Here is a 12,615-nt window from a genome sequence, read left to right as displayed (position 1 = left end):
TCTATCGCTCGGCTTGTGCCACAAACTTCAGAGGAAATATAGTCTTTTCTACATATCCAGGAGGTCTCTTTCATTTAGATATGTGCCCAAGTGGATTTATATGCTCCGCATACGCAGTCATTAGAGAGTTTACTATATAAAATCGATTGTAAAGACTCTGAATGAATATATTTCGTTTCTTGGCAGCAACAATTGCATGCGAACACAAGATACCAAGTGAGTCAAATTCCTTACACGTGCATTCCTTCGTGTGAAGATTGACAATACCGTCTAATTAATTATCTCGTACATGGACCCGATAACAATCAATAGGCTCAACCTGATATCGTCTGTCCTTATCGGCCTCACTTGCCAATCGAGTTTCACAGTAGTCAGAGCGCAATGTTATTCGAGATGCCCAGTAATTCCTCCGTTCGTAGAACCACAATTGGAGCATTCCTCTAACATGTTCAATCAAGCATACTATGGGCAATAGTCGATACTCTTTAGTCAACGAATTGAAACACTCTGCACTGTTGGATGTCATGTTATCATATCTTCGTTCTATTTAGTAAACATGTGCCCACCTTTGAAGACCGATGTCTTCCAGATATTTCGTGACAACACCATCTCGAAAACTACAGAGTTCGTCCCATTTTGTCTAGAACTCTGTCATGCGAAATGTCCTTGCTGCATCTCTAAATATTCCGACAACCGTGTTATCCTTAAAGTTTGTAATAAGATTTTGTTCTATGTGCCATATGCACAATCTATGAAATGTCGTGGAAAAAAATGCACGAATAACATTGTTGATAGATACCATCCGATCAAACACAAACACCAAATTATCGGGTTCTCCAATACTGCATTTCAAGTTTGATATAAACCATTTCCATGATCGATCGGTTTCATTGTCCATTATTGCATATGCTAGTGGGTATAATTGATTGTTCCCATCCATAGAAACCGCAACCAACATGGTGCCTTTGTATTTTCCTTTCAAGTGCGACCCATCAACAATTATCATAGGTCGACGTCTTGCGAAACCTCTAATATAAGGTCCTAATGCCATAAACATATACTTGAAATGCATCTCATCTTCAAGTTCGATCTCAAAGACTATACCCAGATTCTCTATTTTTAACGCTTCTCCATAAGCAATATGAAGTATGAGTATTCTGGAGTACCTCTAGCGAGATCATACGCGGCTTCCCTTTCATGCTACGCTTTATCATAACTTATGTTCACGCCATAATCTCTCCTCATATCCTCAACGATATGATAAGGTTTATAAATACGTCCTATTCCCATGAACTTATCTTTAATCAACTGACCAACAACCGTAGCAGTTTCCTTTCTATGATCGTGATTTAGAATTCCAATGGAACATATGTGCGAATTGCAATACTTTGTGATCTTGAATATATCAGACCCTTCCATTTTCACTGCACAAACGTTCCACTTACAAGTCTCTCCAATACATTTGACAGTGAACAGAGATTTAGTTGACTTCTTTACCCTAAATTCAAAAATTTTGTTGATGGACAAAATAGATAATCTCATTTTCAAGTCCTTTTTACTCAAAAATAGTTGACCAACTTCAACGTCCTCTGTCCCAGATAAAGAGGTACCAAGCATAATTAACTCTAGCCTATGACTTGAAGACACAGATGGTGGAACCACTGAAGCTGTTGTAGAACGATGCACATTTCCATGATCACGATCCATTTCATTCAATCCTGTTGGTTGCTCATTAACATCCACTAAAGGACCACAACTTTTCTCTAGATGACCACAATCCATATAATTGAATCTAGATGGTCTCTCATTACCAACAACTGAAGTACCGCACAATTTTGAATTCAATCTTGCTAGATTAGTGCATTCATTGTCTAGTGATAATGTTGATGGTTTGGTAAACAATAGAATATCATCCTCTTCCTAACGAAACTAATATGATTCCTCGTATTGTCTGTCCACAGTCGTATCATCATAACTCACATTTCCAAACCCCATTCTAATATTTTCGTCCTGATTCGATTTCAGCGTTACAGATAATTGAAGTCTACTAAGGTCTTCTCAGAAAAGAAGGAAGCGAACATCATCACCACTTCTTATGTATTGTGGAGGGGCTTCATATTCAAGCTTATATTTAACTCTCAGTATAAGATCAAACTCTGAAGAACTAACATTTGTAACCCTGTAAATATGAGATTTAAGTTCTTCATACTTCAATGAAACAGGCACAATGATTCCTGTCAACTGTCCCCCAATATACGAACTTTCATTTTCATCCCAATCACCTCCATATCGAATAAGTACACACTTTTCTGTCATCCTACAAAGCAAGAGAACATTTGTCATTAAGTTGTATAAGCAATTGAAGTGTACTCTCACTCTCTCTTAATCTCGCTCTCTCTCGTAATCTCGCTCTCTCTTAATCTCGCTCTCTCTCTTACTCTTGCTCTCTCTCTTACTCTTGCTCTTTCTCACTCTCGTTCTATCTCTCGCTCTTTCTCTCCCAATACAAAATCTCGTAATGCTACCTTTCCAAAAATAATTAAACAGACTCAAAATAATTAAACAACTTTCCGAAAAACTTGTTTCATTCTGAAAAAGCCTCGTCTTGAAAATCCCCGTTCGAAAAATCTCCGTTCAACAAAACACCGTCGAAAACCAGAGAAGTAATCACCGTTGAAATGGAGTTTAGAGTTTAAAGAAATCACCATTGTATTGTGTTTAGGTATTATTGATGTGAGGCTTCCGTCGAGAAAATTGTCAAATCATTCGTACACTGACGAGCAATCACATCAAACCAGAGAATTTCAAACGAGAGCGAGAGTGTTTAATCAGACGAGAGCGAGACTTACCTTGTGAGGTACTTATGAGGGCAATTTACGTAATTTGGTATGGCAATGATGTCAGCAGAGGGTCAATTGACATTATTTTTTAAAATGAGTCATCTGACATTTTAGACCCAAAAAATAGGTCATTCATACAAATTTTCCTACCTAAAAAGGACTATTTTTAACTCAAAAACATTATAATCAATGCTCAAATGTTTTTTTTTTTAATTATTATCATTATTTATTTTAAAAAGAAAAAAAAAAAAAAAGTACAACATTCAAACGAAAAAGAACTTTATTTATTTAAATTAAATTTTTAGTTCATGCTCACAAACAAACTAAAAAGCATGCCATCATAAAAAGAAGAGACCAATGGAAAAAGGTATTTCTTAAAATCCGCAATTCACGTGTGAATGCCTTCTTTTGACAAATGGTTTACCAACAAACACAACAATATTTATGGTCTTATTGATTAATTTTTCAACTCTATTTAGAACGTTAATTTAAACATATTTTTAATCGAACAACTAAATATTTTTGCAAAGACCTCATATCAAAGGTTTCTCTATCAACATAAATTATTTAAAAAGATCGTCACAATGTAGTTAATAGTTTAAAACCACAAGATATATGAGAGAAAAACTATATATGTATCTCAATTTTATGTCTAGTGGTATTAAGGATTTTGTAGATGTCCGTCCTATTAGTTTTATCTATACAATCCCTATAATTGAAGAGTTAGTCTCCTTTGTCAACTGCACTCAATACCACATTAGGTAGTCATATTTCTTAAGTTTACGCCTCAATGAATCTAATCATACTCATGCACACAATGAATGTAACAATACTCATGCACAATGTCTCTACTATCCCAACGTATTGTAAATCTCATAGTGCAAAACATCTTGGTGGAACCTATCTGCGATGATTTGGAGAGTCTCATTTTTATCACTGTGCAAGACATTTTGGAGGAGCCTAATTGTTTGGAGCTCGTTAATCTTCTAAATGACGCCCTTGAGGAACTTATTGAAGTCCCCTTTTTCACTAATGAAGTTAAGGATATTGTGCATGTGTTGGGATCTATTCCTTCCTTCACGTGGAGGCGATATTACAACTTTGTAGCTCACTCCCTTGCAAATAGGACATTGGGAGAGTGTATTTCTTCTTAACTTCTTTCTCCTTACTCTCTTTAGTTTATGGGATGTCTCATGATGTAATTCTTTAGTTTTTTTATAATATTTACCTCTTTAAAAGAAAAAAAAAATTGTAAATCTCAAAGACTCGTTAGATTCGAATGTCAAAACATCACCACTTATCAAATAATATGTTATTAGGATATAAGCTTTATTGCTAATTCTTCTACACTTGAACACTTCTTTCACTATTTGTTTGGCGTCATTATTCACTTTCTTTTTACATATTCAAACGTGTCTTTTCATCGGTACCAAGAAATCATGTCAATACATCAAGCAATAGCTTAACCTATTTACTTTTTAAAATTCATCATCTCCAAAATTAGGTATCGAAACCCTAATTATAATAATACATATAGTTCGAACGGGTTTTTGTATGAAAGAAAGAACGTCAAATGAAGTCATTCTTTTTTACCCAATCGCAACAAATTTGTTGTCTTGCAGCTATGGGAAATACAAAAAGTTTACAAGGAAATTGCTTTCTGATGAATCTTAAATAATGTAAAAGAAAGCCATAGGTCAACGAAATGAATAATTGGGTTCCAATTGAACCAACAAATCACCTTAATGATCCAAATCTTACATACACAAAATATTCTAAATGAACCACAAAGTCAAATGAATAAAAAAACATCGGATACCCAGATCCAACTAACACATTCAATAATAAACTATTGAAAAAAATAAGTATCTCGTCAAAGCAACAAAATCCCATATAATTAGGTTACAAATCTTCTCTTTAAAATAAAAAATCAATATAAAAATGATATTAGTCTCGTAGTTTCCATCTATAGTATATTTTTTTTGGAAAAGAAACATTTCACATCCATGGTATATTGATGTCATAAAACTCGTAGGACTTTTCATTGGTTCATGACACATATTGTAGGTAGATGATCACCATGGAAAATCGGAATTTGAATCCATTCCCACAAAGTTTTACTTTTTTCGATATTAAACCAACTTCAGGTATTTTATTTGGAGTCAATATTTAATTTAATGAAATTTAAACTTTAAAGTGAAACTGAGCTTATCCAACTATCAACTAGATAAAAAGTTAAGACTAAATCAAATCTAAAAAATTTATGTACTTTTAAGACTGTAAGTATACCCATTGTTGACAGTTTCCACTTTCTGCCTGCACAAGAGAAGAAAGCAACACCCATTCCTAGGCCAAGAGAATCTGACTGCCACCAATCCCTCATTCTGAGTTCTTCTTGCTGTGAAAAAGAAGCAGCCATCAAGTTTTAATAATGATAAGTAACAAAATGATAAGGCAGGGAATGGGCCTTCACATACCCAACATTTCTCATTTCAATGCACTGCAAATGGAAGCATCATTTGGACCCTACACTTTCTTCTGTTTGTTTGCATCAGTCCATTTTCTCCAGGATCTGCAGAAACAATTAAGTTCTAGTATTCTACTACACAATCACCCTGGGAGTCCCACCATCATTCATTTTTGGACACAACATGATTCAGACATCTCAAATGAACAACTCTGTTATGAAATCAACAAATAAAATACAAACAGAGAACGTAAATGGTAGAGAATCGACATAGAAATTAATGTCATTCGCTAATAGAGTGTTAGTTACGTCCACGGACAAAGAGAGAGAACAGTTATTATTAGAGAGAAAATATCATATTACAGATTCAAAGGTACTAATAGAGTTGGAGAATTTATATAACACACTCCTCTAGACCCCATAGCCAAAAGCGTAAATAACAGCAAGACCCCATGCTTGATCATTCGGAGCATCAGATAAAAGATTCAAGGCATTCCAGCAAGTTCAGTGAATAAAAGTACAAATCGATAATCCAATGTTGCTTCAAATGTCATAATATCCTCAACAGTTCAAAATTAGTTTGATTCCATAAGCATATTTCAGTCTTAACTAATTCATAAAATCGCTAATTAGATTCAAATTAATACCCAAAAAAAAAAAAAAAAAAAAACTGAAGAGTGTTCGAACCTGTACCGTGGCTGGTTGTTAAATCACCATAAGTTACAAAAAAATATAGTTATTATTGAAATAAGAATTTAACATTCAATATAGGAAGTGGGCTAGAAATGGTATAATCCTGACAGAACAAAAGTAAGAGCCAACAAGTTCTCTTGCCAAATGATAACAATGATACAAGTAACCAATAATTCTTCATTCAGCATTTCCTACAAGTGCATATCTGCCTAGGAGATAAAATAATACCAACTAAAGGAACAACGGTGACATCATATTAACAACTTGCTGATCATCAGAGTAACACAAAAGGACTGGCTTATTGGTCAATATCATTTTCAACAATCCTATTCTTAACCAAACTGTGGAGATGAGATCACAAGACAACACCCATGGTCCAACCCAACAAGCTTGTTCATCAAAAGAAGACTTCCAAAAATTTACAATAATCAGCCTGCTTCAGCAGAGATTTTGCTAGTCATATAATTTAGTACAGAAACGTCAGATGTTCAAATTAGCAAGTAAGTAATTCATTCTCGAGAGTCAGTTGTACCTACATTCTTCTATGCAATGATTGGAAGCTAATTAGAAGTGCATCAATATTCAGAACTCAAGCTTTCTGCACAAACCCATGTCCAGATTTCGCAATTTTCTCAACGGCTTGACTGGCGCAGCAGGGCAAGTTTGAGCGACCCCACTCACAAACGAAGTAGGAGGGGTACTACAATCAGAAGAATCACTTTGAGAGCTTGATAGCTGACCAAGAGAGGACTCGGCTTGATGGGAAACAATAACTTCCAAGAGATTCTCATAAACTGCCTCCAACAGCTCATTATCAGAAATGGATTGTTCTTCTTCAGCTTCCACTATTTGCAAAAAAGAAGAAGAAGAAGAAGAACCAAATTGAAGGCGGCGAGCAACAAATCCAACAGAGCCATTAAAACACTTTCTAGAGATAGGAGCTAAAGCCAAATGAGCAGGGCCAGGGGAAAAGGGATCAAAAACACCATCCTTAGGAGTACGAGGACTACAAAGAGGATCAAAAGAGTCAGAATCCTCTAAGGGGGCTTCAATCTTCTCATCCAAAGAATCTATACAAGTTAACGAAAGAGGTTTGCTAGTCACAACCTGAGTGAGTGGGGATTTAGAATCAGAAAGAAAATCACCACTCTCTCTATCAGCATCAGGTGTTGAAGGTCCAAGAGGAGCCCTTAGCTCAACAATCTCAGGCTGAGCTTCAACTTTATTACAACATTTGGTAGATAAATTTTCTGATTCCTTTGATTCATCAGTACATCGCGCAAAATCCATTCTTCGTTAAATAAAAAAACCCTGAAAAAAAAAACAAAACCCTAACTAAATAGTGAATACAAAATGAACAAAAACGAGGAATCTGATCAACTAACGCAATAAAATGGAAAAAGAACATTTGGGTTATTGAAGATTCCATGTTGTGAACAACATCAAAGGGGGAAAGAACAGAAACCCAGATGCAGGGGAGGGGAAAAGACGGCGAAGCGTTTGGAAAATGAAGAGAAGAGGAGAAATTTACCTGGCGGCTGAGTGACAGGATTAAACGGAGGTTGAAGACGAAGACGGCGATGGAAAGGGGAAGAGAGGAAAGCTTAAAGTTAGAGAATATGGCTCGAAAATCAAGAAAGAAAATCACCGTAGAGGGAGAGGAAAGAGAGAGATGGAGACTGGAAGTGGAAGCAAAAATGGAGTTTTTGGGAGTGAAACTGGAAACTGTAGATCAGAACTCATCGAACGGTCATTAAAACCTTCTTCTTCTTCCTCTCATTTCCAAGTTCTAAAACGGTTGAATGAGTTTTTAATTGTTTTTAGGTTAAAAGGTTAAAAAAACAATGGTATTTAAAAATAAAAAAAAAGTATTTTTTTTTCTCAAAAGCTCTTTTTTATCGGTACAAATTTAACAGTTTAGTTTTGAAAATAAATAATTTTAGAAAAAAGTTGGAAGTATTTGAACGTTTAAAATAGTTTTTGAAATATTTTTTCAAATTTTAAAGTGTATTTTAAATCATTTTTATCAAAAGAATTTAAATAATTTTTTTTTAAAATCATATTTTTCTCTAGTCGATTTGAAAAGACCTTTAAAAGATGCAAGTTTGAAATCTTAAACTTGTGAATGTGAAATCTGAGATTAGGTAGGAGGTTAGAATAGGCTGGATTTAAGAAAACTGTATTTTGAGTGCATATTTTTTCATCTTAATCTATACTATCTAAAATAGACTATGGAGATAAATATTTGTTTTCTACTTTTACTTCTTTTAGTTGACGATCATTGGATATCTTACGTAATTTCACATTTAAATTATTTTTAAAAAAAATCTTATTTTATCAACAATATCTACTACACTTTGAGAAAAAAAAATTAAAAAATTACATTTTATTCTATAGTCTCTAATTATTTTTAAAAAATTATATTTTTTATCTTTAATAATCTCTACTTCTCTTTAAATAAATGATTTTTTTTAAAATATATATATATATATATATATATATATTATATATATATATATAATAAATAATCTTTCTCTAATCTCTTATTCACGAATTTTTTAAAATCACATTTTATCTCTAATATCTAATTCAAGTTAAATAAAAGTTAAAAATAATAATAATAACAAATCACATTTTATCTTCTAATCTCTTATTCACAATTAAAAAAAAAATCAAACGTTATCTCTAATAATCTCTACTTCACATTAAATAAAGAAAAATAAAAAAAAATCAATTTGATTATGATTTGAGATATAAATTTCCTTTATAAATAACTAAGGTCAAGCTCTCCTTTTCCACCAAGTATCCTCTCTTTTTTAAAAAATAATAATAATAATAATTTTGTTTAACTGTTTCTCTAACTTTTTTGCTTTCTTTTTCTTTTTTTTTTCAAAAAAAAAAAACACTTGTTGCAGTTTTTTTAATAGCAACCTCTTTTTCAATGTTTATTTTCCTTCATTAAGAAGTTTAGGTTCTTTGTTTCATATATCTCTTCTATCTTATATAGGAAGATCTCACATCTCCCTTTCTCACTTTTTTTTTCTATATAACTTACGTCATCTTTTTCAATTTTTTTTTCCACTTTTCAATTTTGTAAAACCATATAGAGTGATTTAATGCGGTATTTATCATGCATTTATGGGACCTGAGATCCTTATATGAGTTGAGAAAGCACTTTTTCTAGTGGAGATATGTGAATGTAATTCTAACACTCGTGGTCTTTGCTTTTGCTTTCATTTAGCTGTATCTGATTTGGATTGAAACCCTGTAGCAACTTGGAGCACACTCGATTGAACCGCCAGTGCAAACACAGTGGTCTTTGACCAGGACCAAGAACCAATTCAAATTTAGATCTTGATATGTCGGTGCATTTTAATCGTAGGCATCTTGCCAGGAAGTTGGTGCGCTCATCATGAATTAGTTGGGAGTCGATCGCGTAGCAAGTAAGAAAGCCATAAAAGTTCAGATGTAGTTCGGGTGAGTACCTTGTACTATGCTTCGACACTATAACTGAAAAGAGTCGGTTGCTTTTTAGAAACCCAAGTCAGTAGGTTTTTTCCGAAAAATATGCTATCAGGATAGCCAGCCTAGTCGACATCGGAGAATGCAAAGAAGGTGGTTAACGGTTCTAGAGTGATGATTAGGCCATATATGTTTTTGTAGTTTTTTTTTTTCATACACGCAACAGGTTCACCTACTAATCATCACTTATTGAAAAAGATGTGAAAAGATTTTGCTTGTAAGGTTCAAGATTAAATAAATCGCTTGTTTTAATGCTTTTGTGGTTGATTATTTTAATGTTTTTGCTTTTGTATTTTTTATTGTTTTTATTTTTATAAAGTACACACCAATGTGTTTAGGGGCTTATAATAATTTGTCGCTTCTAGTATTAAGTGAAAGACATAATCTATGGATTAAGTCAATCCTACTCCACTAGTAAAAATCTTCATACCAATTCATAAAAAATGAAATAAAGTTTAAAATCAAGAAGATCATTGCAAATCAAAAGAGGAAAAATTTTTAGAGTTTCTGTTTGAATAAAAAATATTTTTGTTAAAATAAAATTTTTAAAAATAATTGAAATTAGGAGGATAATCAATTCATCTTTTTTACAACTAAGAATCTTTATGACATTTTATACAAAATAGAAAACAACAATATTCTATTACTTTAAGTTCCAAATTGAAAGAGTAATCACATCATCTAAATCTATTAAAAAAATTAATATAGATCAGATTTTAACGAGAAAAAAAAATAATACTTTGATTTAAATTAGAGTTTAAAATCAGGAGAATAATCAAATTATCCAATTCAAAATAAATTAAAAATAAAAAATATTTTGATTTATTTTAAAAAAATCTTTTGATCTATTTTAAAATTTAGAATTGGGAGACTATTCAAATCATCAAATAAAAAAAAATTATTAAGTAGAACATGATATTTTTTTTAAAAAAAATTATGGATTTAAATCCAAGTTTGAAATTAAGAAGATAATAAAAAAAATTAAACAAGGTATTATTATAAAAAAAAATTAAAAAAAAAATTATGTTGGTTTAATTTAAAGTTTAAAAGTAAAAAAATAATTAAATCGTCCAATAAAAAAAGTAAGAAAAAGAAAAAGAAATAATTATCACGAAATAAAAAATATTTAAATTAAAATTTGAAACTAATAACATAGTTAAAAGAAAAAAAAGTAAGAGATTATTTTCACAAAATAAAAAAAATAATTAAAAAAGAACTATTTTGGTTTAATTTAAAGTTTAAAAGTAAGTTGATAATCAAATCACTCAATAAAAAAGTTTTTTAAAAAATAAGAAAGTGTTATCCTAAATTGTTTTTAAATAATATTTGGTTTAAATCAAAATTTGAAATTAAGAAGGAAAAAAAAAGTAACTCAGAGATTATTATCATGAAATTTAAAAAAAAAAAAAAAGATTTGTTTTGGTATATTTTAAAGTTTAAAAATAGGAGAGTAATCAAATCATTTAATAAAAGAGATTTATAAAATATGAAATGTTTATTGGGATTTTTGTTATAAAAAGTATTGGTTTAAATCAAATTTGAAATAATAATAATAATAATAATATAAGAGATTTTTATAACGATTTTTTTTAAAAAAATAAAAATAATTATATTTTATTTAATTTAAAGTTTAAAAGTAAAAAGGCAATCAAATCATTCAACAAAAAAAAAAGTTTAAAAAATATAATATCATGAATTTAGAAAAACAAAATATTGGTTTAAATGAAAGTTTAAAATTATGAAGATAATCAAATTATCAAAATTAAAATTAAAAATTAGTTAGAGATAGTTATCACGAAATTTAGAAAATAGTAGTACAAAATTAACAGAAATTATTAAATACTCCAAATCTACCTATCAAATACATTTGATTTTTAACCAAAGTGACTATAATTTTTAATAAATAATAATAATATTATTATTTTTATTCTTTTTTTTTTTAAATATTATAACTTTTTTAAAAACAAACCATATAAAAAAATGATTTTCAAACCTAGAGTCTTATTTGAACGTACTCATGTACATTTCAGCTAGTTTTTTTTAGAATAGTTAAGTTTAAACCAAGCTAAAAAATTTGGAAGAATATATATATTTTTAATTTTGAAATAGAGATGGTTATGACTTTTTAAATTTATTTAATTTATCGTTTTAATAATTTGAATTTTGATTTTACTAGAATTTGAAAAAGAAAAAATCATAAACTTTTGTCACCTTTAATTAATTTGAAATGATCAATTTTTTTTTCACGATAGAATGTTGACTTCAGATTGAAATAAACTAGTATTTTAATCTTAAATCTAATTATTCGAAAATTATAATTTTTTTAATCAAATTAGATTTGAGAAATAAAAAAAATAATCATAGACTTTGAGTTTTAATATTTATTTGGCGCTAAGTTATTTCCAACATTTTAATCCTTTATGTTTAAAAAAATGATCCTAAAAAAATTGAAAATGTTATTAAACTAAAATTAGGGTTTTCTATAGCTTAAATATAACATACCTAATTACGCAATTGCAATCTAATAGTACTAATAATATCAAAAGAGGCCGTGTAAGAGTTTTTTTTTTTTTTTTTTGTTTTTAGTTATAAACTTTCCAAAATAATTTTCTTTAAGAACTTATACAAGTAAGAAAAGTTTCTCCATAAAATCGAAGATTGTTGCCCTCATAAATGAAAGATAAAATCAACAAGAAGCTTAAAGGAGAAAAGTAGTATTTTGATATAATTAAGCATCGTTTTTTGATAAGTGCACGAATAATACAATTTATATAACATATCATCTTATATACCGATCAATTATATTTCGATCTTTGTTATTTTAACATGTTTCCTATATTAATTATGTGAATACAGAACATAGACTAACTAGATATGATATCTAAGAAAAATAAAGAAAGAAATGAATCTACGGAAATTTTATTTTAGACAAGGAAGTGAGAATTAAAAAGGATAATATAATAATACAATAAATAAAAAAAAAACTAAAAAAAAATAGAAAAATGTGAAAGTGCATTTTAAAAATATTCTTGAACTTAAACTAAGGCAGATTTGAAATAACTTAGAAAAAAATGTTTTCCAAAAATTATTTTT

General features: G+C 30.2%; 1 protein-coding gene across 6 annotated transcripts; it reads right to left on the bottom strand.

Moving 5' to 3' along the window:
- Window positions 1-4,546: 4,546 nt before the first annotated feature.
- LOC120074742 (unknown protein 1) lies at window positions 4,547-7,794 on the bottom strand. Of its 6 annotated transcripts, none has more exons than XR_005481055.1 (4): window positions 7,532-7,793; window positions 6,533-7,311; window positions 5,318-5,412; window positions 4,547-5,238 (listed from the first exon to the last, which is right to left on the bottom strand). XR_005481055.1 is itself a non-coding variant. In XM_039027968.1 (3 exons), exon 2 carries the CDS (start codon window positions 7,288-7,290, stop codon window positions 6,583-6,585), a length of 708 nt encoding a protein of 235 aa, XP_038883896.1. In that variant the 5' UTR covers window positions 7,291-7,311; window positions 7,532-7,793; the 3' UTR covers window positions 6,028-6,433; window positions 6,537-6,582. The 6 variants fall into 6 exon arrangements, 3 of the variants coding, with proteins under 3 accessions (XP_038883896.1, XP_038883895.1, XP_038883894.1); XR_005481054.1 differs by having other exon boundaries at window positions 6,537-7,311; XR_005481056.1 differs by lacking the exons at window positions 4,547-5,238; window positions 5,318-5,412 and adding an exon at window positions 6,028-6,433.
- Between the last annotated feature and the right edge of the window lie 4,821 nt (window positions 7,795-12,615).

This window comes from Benincasa hispida, chromosome 3 (assembly GCF_009727055.1).
Source record: "Benincasa hispida cultivar B227 chromosome 3, ASM972705v1, whole genome shotgun sequence".
Classification (NCBI taxonomy): Eukaryota; Viridiplantae; Streptophyta; class Magnoliopsida; order Cucurbitales; family Cucurbitaceae; genus Benincasa; species Benincasa hispida.
This window is presented reverse-complemented; position numbering and strand designations above follow the sequence as displayed.

Coding starts and splice junctions, on each gene's coding strand:
- LOC120074742 (XM_039027967.1), bottom strand. CDS start 7,290: ATGGATTTTGCGCGATGTACTGATGAATCAAAGGAATCAGAAAATTTA.